This window comes from Harpegnathos saltator, unplaced genomic scaffold (genome assembly GCF_003227715.2).
Source record: "Harpegnathos saltator strain DR-91 unplaced genomic scaffold, Hsal_v8.6 scaffold252, whole genome shotgun sequence".
In the NCBI taxonomy this organism is placed as follows: domain Eukaryota; kingdom Metazoa; phylum Arthropoda; class Insecta; order Hymenoptera; family Formicidae; genus Harpegnathos; species Harpegnathos saltator.
Genome location: NW_020230042.1, coordinates 349,173 through 367,500, shown reverse-complemented (window position 1 = coordinate 367,500; position 18,328 = coordinate 349,173). Strand labels below are relative to the sequence as shown.

Below are 18,328 nucleotides of genomic sequence, written 5' to 3'. Positions count from 1 at the left end.
CCTACCGATTGATTGCGAGATTATGAAACGCCTCGCTCACAAGCATGCCGCACTCAATCGCACGTCTACAAGATAAACGTAATATTCAGATACCTCAGTCTAATCTTGTCTAACAAACGATACTCTGGCAGTGAAATTATCAAGCGAACATAAAGCGCTGCCAACTACGCAGTTGATGCTCCCGCAGACGAAAAGTTTATCGCATCTTAAGCCAGCGGCACACGGTGCTTGTTTTCGTGCTGGATTGCTTGCTGGATGAAAATACTATGCTCTGATTGGTACATTTCCGAAGATGGATGGAAATGCACCAATCAGAACGCAGTATTTTCATCCAGCAAGCAATCCAGCACGAAAACAAGCACCATGTGCCGTTGGCTTTATAGGCTGTATTCCAAAATTCCCTGTCAATACTGAAAATCTATAATATACGTGACACAAACTATGTATTTTGCATTTCCATCCATCTTCGGAAATGCACCAATCAGAACGCAGTATTTTCATCCAGTAAGCAATGCAGCACGAAAACAAGCACCGTGTGCCACTGGCTTTAGGTGGGAAAATGGATTCGGAAAGTTGCTCACCTTGGCCGTGTCCCAAAATTCACTGCCAGTACAGAAAATATATAGTTTGTATAACGCGAACTATAACTTTTCAGCGCTAACAATGAATTTTGGAACACGGCCCTTGTTTCACCTAAATGCCTTGCACTTGCGCGTTGCAATATACCAGAGAGGAAGCTGAGAGCGGCCAACACGGCGTTTTCGGCGACACCGATTTTTCGCACTGGGAATGGGCGCTATCTGCATCCATTTTGAGAGGGGAACTACGATGCTACATCCACTTTTAGGTCTCGACGGTAAAACCTGCATCTGGTGGCTGTCCGTGCTACATCCACTTTCAGGCGGCTTATGTCCGTGCTACAACCATAATAGCGTACTTGACAAGCACGGTCTCAAGCATTGTTATGCATTTGTAACATGAATTAACATGTTAACATGCACAAAAAAAATAAGAATTGAGATTATGATTAATATCATGAAGATTATATACGATTTATATCGATATATAAATATATGATAATAAGATAATATTTTGTGTGTGTGTCATATGCAACAGATAGAATCTCAGGGTATATGCTTAAACATTTTCAATTGCCGTACGTTTCTATGTAAGAATGTAGTCGGCACACACACACAGAGAAACTGCTCCTGTCTATCCGTCTGAAGTCCCGCCCACCGCTCGGCTTGTTTTGACGAGCCAAGCGAAAGAGAGAGAGAGAGGGAATGTGTTCTCTCCATCTCACTCTGATTCGCAACGTTACCGAGATTGTGCATCCCGACACACGACCGAGACTAACGTTTCACTCTCAGCGTGAATCCAACGAGATGATCAATAGCAATCGATTTCGACTAAACTCGTTGTGTCGATAGATTTGCATGACAAATTAACATTGCACTTAAAGATACGGCGTAGCATTGAAGCGTTTGCAAGAAAGTCGCGATTGAAAATCGCGAGTGCTCCATGTACTAAATGAAGGAGCGAGCTTCTCAAAGAGTGTGTGGCTTGGTGGAAGTACGCTGGATTCGCGGGGTTGAGGTCGGTGGTTCGCATCTCTTTTTAAATTGGTGCCAGAATCAGGCCTGTATCTCTAACCGTTTAAGAGATATCGAAGGTTAAAGTTTTCCAAGCTTTCTCCGTTGATATCTCCGCTTCTACTGGGAGCAGAGAGTCGCCATTTACGGCAAAATGTAGGGTTTTGAGAGGACTTTAATTTGGTGCCAGAACCAGGCCTGTATCTCTAACCATTTAGGAGATATCGAAGGTTAAAGTTTTCCAAGCTTTCTCCGTTGATATCTCCGCTTCTACTGGGAGTAGAGAGTCGTCCATGTAGTCGAAAATGTAGGGTTTTGAGAGGAGTTTACTTTGGTGCCAGACCGAGGCCTGTATCTCTAACCGTTTAGGAGATATCGAAGGTTAAAGTTTTCCAACCTTTCTCCGTTGGTATTTCCGCTTCTACTGGGAGTAGAGAGTCGCCATTTACGGCAAAATGTAGGGTTTTGAGAGGACTTTAATTTGGTGCCAGAACCAGGCCTGTATTCTGAGGTCAACAACGTTGGTCTGAGGGCCAATTGTTCCAACTTCGTGGTAAGTTAACTGATAGTTAAATCCTATCTCTATTTTTGTCTAAGTTGAAGGAAAAACGAAGACAACCGTTTAGGGAGGCGCAAATCCGGTTGCGGCAAGCTCCGGCATGCGTCTGTCTCCTGATTGGTCACCGCAACCGTTTGCCGGAGCTCACCGCATGCATGGAGTCTTAGCTTTACAGCTATTGTAGACGAGCCTTCTGAGTAAGCCTTAAGCCTGGTCTACAATACGTGTTGTGAGCTGTAAGCCGTAAGAACTGACCAATTATAGCCGATTATTTTTGTAATAATCGACTGTGATTCGCCAATTCTTACGGCTTGCAACTTACGACACGTATTGTAGACCAGGCCTAAGTCTGCGTTCCGTTTCACGCATCGAGCGCATCGATCGCAACCAATGCGTTGCGCGCATTGATATCGTTCCGTTTTCGTTCATGCGTCTATGCGCTTTTGAAAACGGAATGACTTTTGATACGTTTGATGTGAAAGGAAAAATGGATGCTACCATGATCACAATGGACATCGAAACATTGACAACAATAGCCTTATTTTCATTAGTGAATGATGACAACAGAATTAGCAGCAGTAGTAGCAGTAGTAGTAGTGAGTCTATATTTTATCAAGAAATCTTGATCTGTAGAAAAATATTCACACACATGCATTAATTTAAAAATACAATCGAATTGTTTCTAAAACTTTAAAATTTCAATTTTACCTTTCGATGTTCTTAACGCGATTTCTTTTTCGAGAAACATAGTGATCATTTCGTTATCCACTAATACGGGGAATTCAACTCTGTCGACTTTGTCCATTGTACGTATCTGTGATTATCTGTATATTTAAAATAAAAAAATATCGGTACGTTAAATATATCAGTCGTCACGTCACGTTGTCAGTATTTAAATAGGGTTATATAAAAGATTATAAATACTAATCTGCGCATGCCCGCATCACTGCTTTTAGTCCGAGCTGTAGTAGCTGATGCGCGCTTAATGCGATAGAGGTGGGGGAATTCTAGGGAATTCTATACGCCACCAATGCACGCATTAGCTGAAACGGAACGGTTCTGGATGCAGTTAATGCGCTCGATGCGTGAAACGGAACGCAGCCTAATATTACGGCTGCGTTCCTATATTCATGCAGTACTGAAAATCTAGAATATATGTGACATAAAGTATATATTTTCAATACTGGCAGTGAATATCGGAACGCAGCCTACATGTGTCGTACAACAAGCTTTTCGGATACATTGATTGGCGTACGCGAAGCACAATCCTAGAAATATTCTGTTTGTTAACCAATCAACGTATTCGAAAAGATTGTCGTACGACAAATGTAATATTAGCCTAAGGCTGTAAGGTTGCAAGACACGAAATTAAATATTTTCATTCGCTGACAGCTTACGTTACAGCCTAAGGCCCAGTTCCACAACTTGCTTTAAACGGAGTTTAAAGCAAGTTGTGGAACTGGGCCTTATAGCCTTACTCTTACAGCCATTGTAGACGAGCCTTTACATTCAAGGCCGGTTGTTCCAATTTCTTGATAAGTTAACTGATAGTTAAATCATATGTTTGTCTTCGTTTTTCCTTCAACTTAGACAAAAATAGAGATAGGATTTAACTATCAGTTAACTTACCACGAAGTTGGAACAATTGGCCCTCAGACCAACGTTGTTGACCTCAGAATAACGTTGATGAATTACTCAGGCCCAGTTCCACAACTTGCTTTAAACGGAGTTTAAAGCTAAACCGATGGTTCAAAGCAATAGTATATGCGCATATACTATTGCTTTTATATCCGTTTCTACCAACCGTGGTTAACCGACTGATTATTCCATCGGAATGGACCAATCGCACTTAATAATTCTAGTTAATGACAAATGTGACTGGTCAATTCCGTTGGAGTAACCAACCGGTTAAGTCAACCAAAGTTGGTAGAAATGGGCATTAACTATCGGTTTAGCTTTAAACTCCGTTTAAAGCAAGTTGTGGAACTGGGCCTGAGTGTCGTGAACGCACCCATTGACGATTGTAACGAGGCTGCGTTCCGATATTCACTGCCAGTATTGAAAATATATACTTTATGTCACATATATTATAGATTTTCAGTACTGGCAGTGAATATCGGAACGCAGCCAATATATAAGATATCAGTTTGACCTATCATTAGTTCATTGCATCAATGCATTTCTATTCCAGATTGTTCTGATGGTTCGTATATACGTAACGGAGTTAGGATTTGATGTGTATGAAATTTTGTGATCACATCTGATATATGATTTAAAGAGAATATAGTCATTGTGGAAATATTAATTTCGCCACAAATACGAAATTTATAATATCTTCGAAATTGAGACCTGGTACCTTCTATGTTATAAAATATGAATCGTAAAAGAACGCACGACGAAGATGAGGGCTACGGTAAGCAACAATATCTCATTGAACCATTGCCATTTTTGTGACATACTATTTCGTTTCGTATTTTTTATACTATCTGTCATGTTCAAATAAGATTATACGATTATTAATATAAATTTACTTTTTTATTATTTTTTATATATAGAATTTCTCAGAAAAAGTTTTAATTATATTCTCCCTCTCTCTTATTGCATTTATAAAATTATATATACCTCTTTCAGAGCGTGTATATAAGAAACGCAGGAGAGTGTCAGAGAATCAAGAAATTGAAGATCGTCTTGAATCTCTCATCTTACGAGTTGGGGAAAAATCAACATCATCTTTGGAAAGTAACTTAGAAGGTCTGGCTTCTGTACTAGAAGCTGACTTGGGTTTATTCCGCAGCAAAATACTTCGAATTTTAACAGATTGTGCCATTAAAATGCCAGAAAAATGCACAATTTATACCACACTTGTTGGATTATTAAATGCAAAAAATTTCAATTTTGGTGGAGAATTTGTTGATTATATGGTAAAAAATTTCAAGGATTCCTTGAAAGTATGCAAATGGGATGTTGCTAGGTATTCTCTCAGATTTCTAGCTGACTTAGTAAATTGCCATGTTCTGTCTTGTGGATCATTGATGCAACTGTTTGACAATATGTTGGATGCTGCCAATGAAGATGGTGTACCACAAGTGAGACGTGACTGGTATATAAAGAATTCCTCCTATTTTTATAGACATTCTCATTGTACAAATTATATAGAATAAATGTATAGCTATTTTTGTATTACTTTCTCTGATATATTTACAAATTATAATCTACAGGTATGTTTATGCTGTTTTATCAACATTACCATGGGTTGGTAGAGAATTATATGAAAAGAAAGAACAAGAATTGGATCATTTAATGGTAACTATAGAGATATTTTTGAATAAACGAAGTAAGAAACATCAACCAGCATTGAGAGTTTGGTCCAGTGATACACCTCATCCACAAGAAGAATATTTGGATTGTTTGTGGGCACAAGTTCGCAAGTTGAGACAAGACAATTGGGCTGAAAAGCACATTCCTCGTCCATATCTTGCGTTTGATTCAATTCTGTGCGAGGCATTGCAGCATAATTTACCACCATTAATGGCACCTCCACATCATGAATCTTATTCCTATCCATTACCTACTGTTGTCTTCCGTATGTTTGATTATACGGATTGCCCTGCTGAAGGGCCATTATTACCAGGAAGCCATGCTATTGAGAGATTTCTGATAGAAGAACATTTACGGCAGATCATTAACAATTATTATTTTGAAAGAAAAGATTGGTATGTAACATATGTATATGCAGAGAAAAGAAACTAATCTTTGAGTTCAGATAATTCATGGAGTAAAAATTACACACAAAAGATGTATAAATATAAAACAGTATTATCTTATTAAATTATATAGTGATATCAATTATTTTTTTACTTTGCAGTGCTGCACAGCTACTAAACTTCCCATTCAAAGCCAAAATTCCCTTAGACTACTGTATAGTTGAAGTAATATTTGGTGAATTGTTTAGACTACCTGCCCCAAAGCACTTAGAGATTTGCTATGGATCAATTTTGATTGAACTTTGTAAGTTACAACCTTCGACAATGCCACAGGTTAGTAAACAAATAACATCTACAAATTTTATGTATCATCACCTAAGATTATAATAAAATCAAAGTAGGAAATATAACATTTATATATGCTATATTCACAGGTACTGGCGCAAGCCACAGAAATTCTATTTCGCCGTATAGATAGTATGGCAGCTACAGCTTTCGATCGTTTCGTTTGGTGGTTTGCTTATCATTTAAGCAACTTTCAATTCCGTTGGTCGTGGGAAGATTGGGATTCTTGCTTGCAACGCGATCCGGAACATCCAAGACCAAAATTTATACGAGAAGTACTGCTTAAAGCTCTAAGGTAAGCATGCTGATGAATATGAAATGAAACCTTAAATAATATTATTAGAATATGATCTTACATATACTAATATTATTGAAATTACCAAAATACCCAATCATAAAAGTATAAAAATGAAACCTGTTTTTTTTAGATTGTCGTATCATCAAAGGATTCGAGACATGATGCCAGATTCATATACAGATTTGATTCCAGCAATTCCTGATCCCGTATATAAATATACATCTGAAGGTGCTAGTAAGTATACAATGGAACAGAAACATCGTTTTTTAAGTTTTAAATTCTGGAATATTGAAGTAATAAATATGATATATGAGATCAGGAAAAAAAAGATGTTTTTTTTTTGTGTTGACATTAATGCAAAAGTCAGAATTTTTCCTGAATATGTTGTCCTCAATCAGTTACTTGGAAGTTTTTTTCTGGCTGTTTTCTCTGCATCAATCTGATTTATATTCAACTATGAATACTAAATCTTAAAATATAAATATCAACATTTTCTCAAAGAAATCTAAAATACAAGCAAATTCTTTTGCATTAATATTTAAACTATAACTTTTTTAATTCTCTAACTTATTACTAGTTATTACTAGTTAATATTTCTCTAACTTATTTTAATGTTAAATTTTATAAAATATTAACAAAAATATTTTCAAAAATAGATTAATAACTAATATATTTTAGGTTCCCTTCCAGGCACAGCCGCAGCTCATGAATTGGTAGTCTCTATAAGGCGTAAATGTACACCAGAAGAAGTGTTAAATGTATTGAATACATTGCCTGGTCCTAAGGAAAATGAAGAAACGAATAATTTTAATCCTTTAAAAATTGATGTGTTTGTACAGACTTTATTGAACCTTGGCTCCAAAAGTTTCAGTCACAGTTTTGCAGCTATAGTTAAATTTCATCATGTTTTCAAAGCAAGTCAAATTCACTATTATACAGTTTAGATACATATATGAATTCTTGTATATATGTTTTCCATATAAATCAATTTAATTCTCAGGTGCTTGCTGAAACAGAAGAAGCACAAATATGTATATTGAGAAATATGTATGCATTGTGGAAGAATCACTACCAGATGATGGTAGTATTAACCGACAAATTTTTAAAAACTGGTATTATTGAATGTAGTGCTATTGCGAACTGGATATTCTCCAAAGAAATGGCATCAGAGTTTACAAAGTATATTTTGTTATATTATTTATTAAAACATGTGTATATATGTGTTCATTTTAACTTATTTCAATTATTCTAAAATAAAATATTTCATAATAGACATTGCATATAACAGACAGCAATGCAATAGCTGAAAGAATTTTATTTTCAGATTATATATTTGGGAAATATTACATCTAACAATACGTAAAATGAATAAGCACGTAATGAAGTTAAGCACGGAATTAACAGAAGCAAGAGAGAAATTAAGAAGAGCAGAGAGTAGGTCAGGATCATCTTCAGAGGATGAAGACAATAATAAAGAGAGAAATAGAGAAAGACCATCAGAAGATGTAGTGGAACGAATGGAAGAAAGGTTAGAAGCAGCACAAGGGGACCAAAAAAATTTATTCCTTATCATATTCCAGGTATAAAAATAAATTATTTGTCATGAAAAAGTAGGTAACACACGTATGTTTCAAGTGCAAAATTTTTCAAATTTTTGATACGTAAAATCCACATTACTTTATTTAATATATTAATGTACTTTTCTTCCTTTAGCGGTTTATAATGATTCTCTCAGAACATTTAGTACGTTGCGATACAGATGGAATCGATTATAATACGCATTGGTATAAATGGACTATAGGGAGATTACAGCAAGTCTTTCTATCGGTGAGTTATGTTGATCTTTTAGTGATGATATTGATATAAACTCATACTCGTATTTGTACAAAGTCTTAATAGATTTAATGCTTTCGCATTTTATATTTACTTATACATTTATTTATATTACATGTGCTATTATATATTATATAATAATTTATTTACATATTTTTTACAGCATCAAGAACAAGTACAAAAGTATTCTTCAACTCTGGAGACTCTGCTTTTTACCCCAGACCTCGATCCTCATATTTTGGATGTATTCCATCAATTTGTCTCTCTGCGGGCATGAAAGTATATTTAAGAGCATATTTCATTTATTTTACTTGTATAGACACATACTATAATGAAAAATGATAAATAGATTATTTCAACTCAGAGTCAACATTTCAATTTCTAATGTAATAAAAATACAAAGTTTCATTTATATATATTAAACATTATATATAATCAAGATTTTATTTAATTGAAAAATTACTTTTTTAATTTCTTTGAAATTTCTTTGCGATTTTTTGCACTAATTAATATTTCAAGTATATTACCCTTACAATACACCTACTTTTGATTTGTGTACACATTCTAAGTATACTTTTATTTTTATGTATAGTGCTGTTCTATACTAATCCTGTACTGTTAAATGTATGTATTTTGAATAATCCTATTTTTATTGAAAACCTATTAAATAAGTATATATCTATCATATATTTCATTATATATTACGAATCACATGACTGTTATGCGAATGTAAGTACTACAAAATAAATCATAAACATATAAATAAACAAGTATTACTATATGGAAAGAGTAAAAATAAAATAGTATAGATAATATTTGTATGTATGTGCGATTAATATAAACTATCTATAAAACTAGTAGAATCAATAATATAATTTTCTAAATGTACAATAATGCAAATTTATATAATTTGCTTACAATATATTTTGCTATGACATGAAAAATATCTGATGTACAAACAATGATTTCCTATAAGTTTTTATGTTAATTTGTGAGAAGGGAAAATTTTTTTTCCTGACTTTTATTTGGAAGTCCATATTAAAGGAAAAGATTTGGGATCGTGTATAATGCTTAAATTTTGTAACTTGTGTTTTTACGCAAATACATTACACATAATGTATAAAATTGGAAACTATAAAACCTAGTCAATTATATTTTATATTATATCAACCTACACCTACAAAAGGATCTGTACCAGAGTGCTGAATAAATTATGTTTTAATAATAACAATAGCAAAAGATATGTCGATATATTATATATATATACATATATATATATATATGTCTATCGTGCGTCTTAGGGTAGGTAATATCGTGCGTCAGACATTTATAACGCTGTGTGCGCACGTAGCGCCGCGTTTAATCCAAGTATTCCTACGCGCCGATCGTAGCACGCACAGTATATGCGTAATTCGCCATAAGTATCAAGACCGAGCGTGTGTGCACATGAAGTTATAAATAATTACGAGAAAATCGCTTTATTTTTATCGTCGATTTTGCTCGCGTACATCAATCGTATTTTCTCGCTGCTCGTCTCATTATAATGTGCAGCGAAACTGAGTGAACTTTACAGATACAACGGGTGCGGGGCTTTCCGGTGGCGCTGGTGTTGTAGCCGCCCTGTTGTTAGAGAACGGAGAGAAAGAGGTGCGGTGTTGCGTGACTGGGTGCGAGCGACCGTAGCGTGTGTGTTTGTTGTGTAGTAAGCGAATTAAAAATCCTTCATATCTTTTTTTTCGTAAGCGCGGATACATACGAAACGAAGAAAGTAAAATTGAGAACGAAAGAAACGAGAGAAGAGAGAGAGGGATTGAGCGAAAGGGAGAGCAAAAGTGTGAGAAAGAGAGAGCGAGAGAGAGGGAGAGAGAGAGAGAGAGAGAGAGCGCGAGAACGTGAAAAGTACACGCATAGAGTGAAAGACGCAGAGAGAGCGAGAGAGTGAGAGAGAGAGAGAGAGAGAAAGAGAAAGAAAAAGAAAAAGAAAAAAAATTGTCGCCTAATCTGCTTTGCGAGTTCGATTGTCCGTCCGTCTCCACGACTAAAAGAGAAAAAAGGAATAAGAGAGACAAACATGTCGTCATACATCCAGGTCGCCGAAGATGAAGGCGAGGAGCCTATCGAGCTGCCCACTGAAGATGACACCACACTCTTACTCACTACTCTGTCTGCCCAATTTCCCGGTACCTGCGGCCTCAAATATCGGAACCCGGAGTCTCGTACAATGCGCGGAGTTCGGTTGGTTGATGGACGCCTACACCCGCCTGAGAATGGCTGGGGCAAAGCCATATACTTCTGTGTATTCCCCAAAGGTATATTTATATACTCTTACTAGCACATTCTCAATAGAGTATTTATACTATAGTGATAGCGTTGCTTGGCGGCGCTTGTACGCGAACGAGCGAGTTGCAAATACAGAGGTTGCTTTTATAGAGTCGAGATTATTGGACGAAAGTCTATAATATCACGATATATGATCGTGTACGAAACTTTTGTAACCCATCATATTATCACGAATCTATTGTTATAAATTTTAAGACATATGGTTCCATTGATGAAGATACAATGTATAATCGATGGTTGTTCGTTCATCAAAGCTATTTGCCGCTTTATGTATCGATATATCGATCTTATTCTACATTTGAAGGAGACATGTTTCTCCGTGATTGTTCCATAGTCGCCCCTCCATATTTGCCCTATATGTCGTATCACATTTGATATCGAGTATGTTAAATGAGGCATTAAAAATACATGTAGATCAGAATCAGTTTGAGGAAATTTTAAGTTGAGTATGCAAAAAGCAATAAATTTAAAACACATTTTTCTTTATTTTCTTCAACACTTATATTGCGTAACTTGATCTACTTGTATTTTTAGTAAAAAAGTTCCAATCCTAAATAAGAGATTGTTCTAATAGCTTGTAACTATTTTTATGATAATTAGCTGTGGAAACATTAAGGGATATCAAAGAATGACGTGCAATTCATGCAAGTTTCAAACTGTACTTCTTTCCTTCTCTGTTTATTTTTTATTTTTTTTCTTCAAGTAATCATATTGTTAGACATGAACGTCTATGATATCTTTTCAGAGAACAAACGTAAATCTGATGACAATTTGGAAAATTCCACAGCTAAGACTAAAAGAATGGAAACGAAGTTGCGTTGCACTGACTTGATTGTACTCGGTTTGCCATGGAAAACTACGGAACAGAACTTGCGCGAGTATTTCGAACAATTTGGTGAAGTTTTAATGGCTCAGGTGAGTGTTATCTATGTTTGCCAAAAATTGTGCTTAAGTTCTAAACTAACATAAAAAGATACAAAGAAATGCATCTTACAGTACTAATCTTTGTATTTTTTTGGAATTTATTAATCCATAGCCTTTACTTAATCTGTTAAAGATAAGGGAATTGGTAACAGTATTGTGTTAAGTATAATAAATATATCTTTTAAAATCGTTTAACAATTTAAAAAAATTTGGTAATTTTAATGAAATAATTATTTATATTATGTGTATTATATGATATTGTATAATTATATATATATATATATCAAGTAACAATATAATAGGTAGAAATAATGATTGGAAAAAACAGTGTTATGTTCATAATTGCACATTTAAATGGATTTGATTGAATTGCACATTATATTAATCTAATATGTTAAAGTCTAATCTGATAATTTAGGTAAAGAAAGATGCAAAATCCGGACAAAGCAAAGGATTTGGCTTTATTAGATTTGGAAGTTATGAATCGCAATTAAGATGCCTGGCCCAACGTCATATGATAGATGGTAGATGGTGCGACGTTAAGGTTCCCAACAGTAAGGTAAGAATGTAACTTGTCCATAGATCATATGATCTTTCTTACTATTTTCTATTGCTTTCTCAAGTACACAAGAAAATTTTGGAGAACGTTAAATCAGTCGTATATGTTGAAGCATATAGAAATGAATAAATCATTTTAAAAGCAGTAAGAGATATTTTAAGACACCCAGTGAAGATGATTTTAAAAAGACTATATCAAAGATACACAAGGACACAATATTTTGGGATGTACAAAACATAAGTATTAAAATTATTTCACATCATTTTTATCATGTTATATAAACAATTAATGATTGGACAAATATAATCTATTCTTTTTTATTGTTATGAATTTCTACAGTATATTCAAATCTATCTTATGGATTATATCTTTCTTGCAAACTGTATATTACAGTAATTTTATAAAATATAAGGAGAAAACTTTATCTTATGTCATAAAACAATTAACTTTTATTGTTTTTGAAATGATATATTCAACATATATTATATCTTAAATCTGTACATATTTTCTAACATGAAAATTAAAATGATATATTAAATATTGTACCAGATGATATGTTTTGGTTGTAATTATATATATATATATATATATATATATATATATATATCTCATAGAAAAGTTATATAAATTTTTATTTTATTTTGTAAATAAACATATGAGTAAAATAATCCAAATACACATATATACATGTGCGTATGTGTACATATGTATATATATATACATATATATGTATATGTATATATATACATATGTATATATATATTTGCATTTTATTAATCTCAATTGCTACACTATCAGTTTGAATGTATTTGTATCTGAAAATATGTACAGATGTAAATGCATTTGCTAAATATTTCAAATAAATAATAGAACGTTGTGTGAGAGACAACAAGCTAAAATTGATAGACTAATATCTTACGAATTTTCTATCTATCTCCATTTACATATAATGCTTTAAGCGAGAGAATGTCGATATTTTCTCTTCCTTGGATATTAAGTTCATGTACATGGTGCGTATTCGGTGTGGTATAAATAGATGAATGTGTGAGAGATTATAAGTGGTGAAATTATATGGAAAGAATGCAAAATGACTGTATGTATGAATGTATTCTGTATACAAGTGTGATGTGAGCGCACAAGAATGAGAGTGACAGAGATAGAGTGAGAGATGATGAGAGGGAGAGAGAATGAACGACGTTAATGATGTGTTTGCGTGGATATATAAATAATATGGTATGTTTGAGTTACTAAATAGTATGAAATCTTTTGAGAGAATAATTAATAGACCTATCGGATTAGAGCAGAGAGAGAGAGAGAGAGAGAGAGAGAGAGGGGGGGGGGGAAGAAGGGGATGACGAAACGTACTTACTAAACTTACCTTGCAGACTGCAATTAACGTGTCGTGTATTGTTCTTAAGATTTCTTAAAAATGATTAAAAATTTTTTTGTTTTGATCGTAATGATGAGGAAAGGACTCAGATTCCGCGCATATTCTTTTTGTTAATATAAACGAAAATACCCAAAAAATTGTGTTAAGTACGCGTGAATGAGAATACCGATAGAAATGATTATATGGAGAGAATGATTGAGTGTATAATCGAATTAAATGATAAATATTTGGACGTTTTCGTGTACGTATTTTTCTGGACGCATCAAATATTGTAATAAAGGTATGATTTTGTATGTTGAAATATATAAATGTCAGATCATTTTCATACATATACAAAAAGCGTATCCTGGAAACATTTGGTTTTGAAAATTTGCGTAGATTGGAAAGTCATACGGGAACGATACTTTCAACATTTGTGAGATTCCATACATATTATTACGACATCCAAAACACGTGATAGATTCTGAGAAGTGTGAATTCTCGTAAAAAAGATTTTGCGTAGCGACGTTTGATATTAGTAGAATGGCGGAATTAGGAATGAGAAGAGCGAGTCCGCGAATGAATGGCACGAGTTTCGGTATGTTTCACATTCCGCGATTAGATTCTGCGCTGAGAATTGTTTACGCTCGCGTTTCACAATCTACGAGGTTCATATCGGAACGGTTCCGAAATTCGCCCGCACAGTCTGACACAACCACAGTATGGAGTTTTGACGAAGTGTGAGAATATGTAGAGTGATCCAATAAACTAACGCTACGTGAATATGTTGTCACGATGAGCGAGTGCGTATGATGTGTGCGTTCAACATTTCGATCAAGTCTGGTATGTATGTGATTGTCGAGGGCTGGTGTAATCTGGTTGCAGAATATTGATGGCTTAATGATGGCACGTCAGTATGATACGGGTAAGCACAATGAGTGCTACCGACCTATACCGGTGCACACTCCAAGTAGTCGTCGGGTGCCGGCGTCGAAGCCGTATACCAACGTAAACTCGTCGTCCGAGGCCAATGCACCTTCTAGCGCGCCTAGATACGACTCGGAGTACGATTACAAAACCACACACTACCCGTCATATCCTCCGAATTATCCGTACGATGATAATAAGTACAAGTACGAAGGTGGTGGTGGCGGTGGTGGTGGTGGTGGTGGTGGTGGTGGCGGTAGCAGCGGCGGCGGCGGCGGCGGTAGTGGTAGTGGCGGCGGCGGCGGCGGCAACAGCAATCAGACTGCATATGTCTACGAGAAGCCGAACTACACTGCCTACGAGGAGCCTGCCGCTGCATCGTACGATGCACGCGGTTACATGGCACCACACACGGCCGCCGTGACGCCTAATTCCGCACCGTATCCTCCGTCCGACGCCGATTATCCAAGATACGCCGGCTATGATACACGCGCCGCTGCTTATCCTGTCGCCGAAAATCCGGAACAATATTCTGACAAGGGCAGGTATAATTATGGATACGAACAACGAGGCTACTACGAAACTGACGGTCGTTATGCGAGCACGGCGGATTGTCGGTACACCATGGAGGTGCGTTATCCAGACGCGAGACATCCTGACAACAGACACATCCCGATCGATGCGCGAACGGAAGCGGACTGTAGATACGTGGACAGCCGCGATATGGATAGACGATACGTTGATGTCAGAGAAGCTGATGGCGGTAGGTACGCCGTAATGGAGAGTCGCGAGGTCGACAACCGTGGTTACGCCGCCGGACCGGATGGCCGGGAGGTGGTCGACGGCAGATTCGCGGATCCGACGCGATATCCAGTTAAAGAAAACTATTACGATCGCTACTACAAACACCGGCCATCGAGGGATCATCACGTCCACGCGGACGCGTCAAGATATTGATGAGGCTCGTGACTATCGTAAATAAATGCAATCATGTTTCAATGGGAATATTGAATTATGCACGTATGTGCACGGTCCTCGTCGCGGCGACACACCGTGACGAGAGCTTATAGGCAGGTCTTTCTTTCATTTCTTTTCTTTTTTTTTTTTTGGTTTTTAAATTGAAATTCAATACACATTCCTCGATGGATTGGCACCACGCATCTATGAATATTAAAATATATACGGATATATATTGAAAATCAGAATATATCGCGACACCTTTACAAATTTGATCTAGTATTACAAAGATTGTACAAAGTATGACTGTATAAAGTTTTGTATTTGAATGAATGTTAGAAACGAGATAAAAGCTCGATATGTGCGTATGCGAAGTATAAGTTTGTCGAAAACGAATCTTCCTGTTTGACATGCGAATTATTAATATATAATATTTTTCTACCGATAGATTGGTTAAATATTCATCGAAAAAGAAAGAGAGAATCGATACTTTTCGTACATTTTGCATATAAAGAAAAGAAAAGGTGTAATATTGTGTATTTCGACGATTAATGCTTTACGCTTTTAACTGATTTGACCTTTTGGATAAATTTAACTAGATACGATAGATTTTTCACCGATGTAACGGTAATTGTGAATTACTTTCGAGATGTTAAAGATGATAAATAGGTGCGTGGTCTGTCGTCTGTAACATGTAAAATGTGTAGATCTTTATCTCTTTACTGTGGTTGCTATATTAATTTTTGATTTTATTATTTTGACTACACTGTCAAAAGAAATGTATACATCATATATAGCCGAAAGAGCTAATATAAAATATGTATATGTTGTATGTGAGTATATATATATATATGTATATGTATATGTGTGTGTGTGTGTATATATATATATATATATATATATATATTATTCCCATTAATTCATGATGTCTGTTAAACATAACAAGTACATTGTTTATTGGTAGCAATAATTAGTTTGGAATAATTCTGTTGGTATCTTCTGTCATGACGTGCTGATTATTCAAATTGAGACAATGTAATATACAGCATGGGATTCTCTATATCGAAAACCATATCGAACATTAAGAAAAGGACGCTGTGCAGAGATTGATGCATGGATTTAAGAGGTCATAGTGCTTAAGAATCCGTTACGGTACAGAGATTCGTATGTAACTCGAGCCAATCGACATCCTACCTCGAATGGATAAATAATATGTAATGAGAAAATTTCTATAAAACTTGTTATAGTGCAGATTAGTTGCAATTGACGGAAAATTAGAGTCCCAAGCCGAAAAAAGTGAGAGATTATGCACTGCGTGTTCAAGGAAGTTGATTATTACACACGTTCGTAACGGTGTTTCGATATAAACCAGTTTTAAACATAATGTACTTATGTTACGTTTGCCATTTAAATGTCATTTAATAATTGACGAACGACTGAGCGATAGGTCGCGCGCGCTCATAATTCTCGCAGAGATTCTACCGCCGCCGTTGTTGCGAGTAATGTGCACTGCACTGCAAGTTTTTACGCGGATAGAAATGTCAACTTAAAAATGTGTACATGATTGATTGATTGTGCGTTTGTGCGTAGGAGGGAATGATTCAGCAAGTACCCTGCAAGGTATTCGTCGGCCGCTGTACAGAAGACCTAACCGCTGATGATCTGCGAGACTATTTCTCCAAATTCGGCGAAGTCACGGACGTGTTCATCCCGAAACCTTTCCGTGCATTTTCGTTTGTCACTTTCCTAGATCCCGAAGTCGCCCAGTCATTATGTGGCGAGGATCATATTATTAAGGGCGTCTCCGTACATGTGTCGAACGCCGCGCCCAAATCTGAAGGCAATAACAAGAATTTTAATAACCAAGTAAACTCGAACATGCGTGGTAGAGGCGCGCCGGGACCCGTTGATAATAACGTACAAGGCAATTATCAGGGAAACCGATACATGGGTCACTCCGGTAATAATATGGGCCCAAACGGTTGGAACAATCCTGGAAATCGCGGCAACCTAGATATGCCAAATCTGCAGGCTTTAGGCATTACCGGACAGAACAACGGCGGCGGCGGTGGCGGCGGTATGTCGAATCCGTTGGCTATGGGCAGTTTGAATCTGTCCGCTTTGCCAGTTAACCCAGCCTTAATGGCTGCCTTAAATCAAGCTTCTTGGGGCTTAATTGGTAACCTGCAGAATCAGGGAAATGATCAAAGCTATTCAAACCAGCCAGGCCCCCCAGGCCAACCGCCTTCCGGTAACAATAGTATGGGCAATTCCGGCAACTCTGGATTTCTTAGTTGGATGAATCAAGGTGGCGGTGATGGCAACACCGGTAATCCAGGCACTGGCGGCCCTGGACCAAATAATCCGAATGCAACTCAAGGCGCTTGGCAGAATCATCCGGGCCAACGAGATCAGAAGTCGAATACATTTCTCAAGTACGAGTAAATTCAACCGGGGCCGTGGGTTTACTCGTAATACACGGATTTTCTCCGCGGGTCCCGGCGCACGTACCTTAACGAACGACAACGGTGGCAGGGGTCAACAACAGCAGCAGCAAAAACAACAACAGCAGCAGCAGCAACAACAACACATCGAGGGTACAAAGCGCGTCGTTCCCGGGAAGAAGGGCCGGACCTTACTGCGTTGACGTCTCTTCTTGTCTTTTCTTTTTTATCCTATTTTGCACTAATCTCCATCATATCGCGCATAGACAAATATATTGAGTACCCCCAATACAAATGCGAACTGCCCCGCTGTTCTTCTCTTGACGAGTTAGCACAATTCCGTTCGTTGGAAGAGTTAGGCATGTGCGTGTAAACACGGATAGCTCCGATCATTTCGACATGCGTAAAATCTTTTGTATGATTTTGTCTGAGTGTACAATCCTATTGGAATGGAATGATTTAACCGATATGATATGA

At 36.5% G+C, this 18,328-nt stretch overlaps 3 protein-coding genes across 9 annotated transcripts in view; 2 read left to right on the top strand and 1 right to left on the bottom strand.

Moving 5' to 3' along the window:
* Pli (E3 ubiquitin-protein ligase pellino) overlaps nucleotides 1–89 on the bottom strand; it is a 7,462-nt gene extending 7,373 nt beyond the window's left edge. For 2 of the 4 annotated variants that reach the window (XM_025299076.1, XM_011147863.3), the window contains exon 1: nucleotides 1–77. This exon is cut by the window's left edge and continues 126 nt beyond it. The gene's annotated coding sequence lies outside the window, so the exon portion shown is untranslated. The other 2 variants (XM_025299079.1, XM_025299078.1) reach the window with 2 other exon arrangements.
* Nucleotides 90–4,334: 4,245 nt separating this feature from the next.
* Nucleotides 4,335–8,733, top strand: Cbp80 (nuclear cap-binding protein subunit 1). The gene is made up of 11 exons (XM_011147858.3): nucleotides 4,335–4,564; nucleotides 4,783–5,251; nucleotides 5,370–5,864; nucleotides 6,017–6,188; nucleotides 6,290–6,495; nucleotides 6,629–6,732; nucleotides 7,177–7,412; nucleotides 7,499–7,677; nucleotides 7,823–8,078; nucleotides 8,212–8,325; nucleotides 8,495–8,733. Exons 1-11 carry the CDS (start codon nucleotides 4,525–4,527, stop codon nucleotides 8,606–8,608), a joined length of 2,385 nt encoding a protein of 794 aa, XP_011146160.1. The 5' UTR covers nucleotides 4,335–4,524; the 3' UTR covers nucleotides 8,609–8,733.
* Nucleotides 8,734–9,747: 1,014 nt separating this feature from the next.
* TBPH (TAR DNA-binding protein-43 homolog) lies at nucleotides 9,748–17,928 on the top strand. Of its 4 annotated transcripts, none has more exons than XM_025299156.1 (5): nucleotides 9,748–10,640; nucleotides 11,459–11,586; nucleotides 12,014–12,154; nucleotides 14,409–15,411; nucleotides 16,998–17,171. In XM_025299156.1, the coding sequence occupies exons 1-4, from the start codon at nucleotides 10,403–10,405 to the stop codon at nucleotides 15,405–15,407; spliced, it is 1,506 nt and encodes a 501-aa protein (XP_025154941.1). In that variant the 5' UTR covers nucleotides 9,748–10,402; the 3' UTR covers nucleotides 15,408–15,411; nucleotides 16,998–17,171. The 4 variants fall into 4 exon arrangements, with proteins under 4 accessions (XP_025154941.1, XP_019698741.2, XP_025154943.1 ...); XM_019843182.2 differs by having other exon boundaries at nucleotides 9,758–10,640; nucleotides 11,417–11,586; XM_025299158.1 differs by lacking the exon at nucleotides 14,409–15,411 and having other exon boundaries at nucleotides 9,763–10,640; nucleotides 16,998–17,928.
* Nucleotides 17,929–18,328: the final 400 nt, after the last annotated feature.

Bases quoted from the DNA above. Each gene is read 5' to 3' on its own strand.
- Cbp80 (XM_011147858.3), top strand. From the start codon at position 4,525: ATGAATCGTAAAAGAACGCACGACGAAGATGAGGGCTACG. The intron at 7,413-7,498 runs GCAAGTCAAATT...TTTAATTCTCAG, and splicing joins AATTTCATCATGTTTTCAAA to GTGCTTGCTGAAACAGAAGA. The intron at 8,079-8,211 runs GTATAAAAATAA...TTCTTCCTTTAG, and splicing joins TATTCCTTATCATATTCCAG to CGGTTTATAATGATTCTCTC.
- TBPH (XM_019843182.2), top strand. From the start codon at position 10,403: ATGTCGTCATACATCCAGGTCGCCGAAGATGAAGGCGAGGAGCCTATC. The intron at 10,641-11,416 runs GTATATTTATAT...ATATCTTTTCAG, and splicing joins CTTCTGTGTATTCCCCAAAG to AGAACAAACGTAAATCTGAT. The intron at 12,155-14,408 runs GTAAGAATGTAA...ATCTGGTTGCAG, and splicing joins TTAAGGTTCCCAACAGTAAG to AATATTGATGGCTTAATGAT.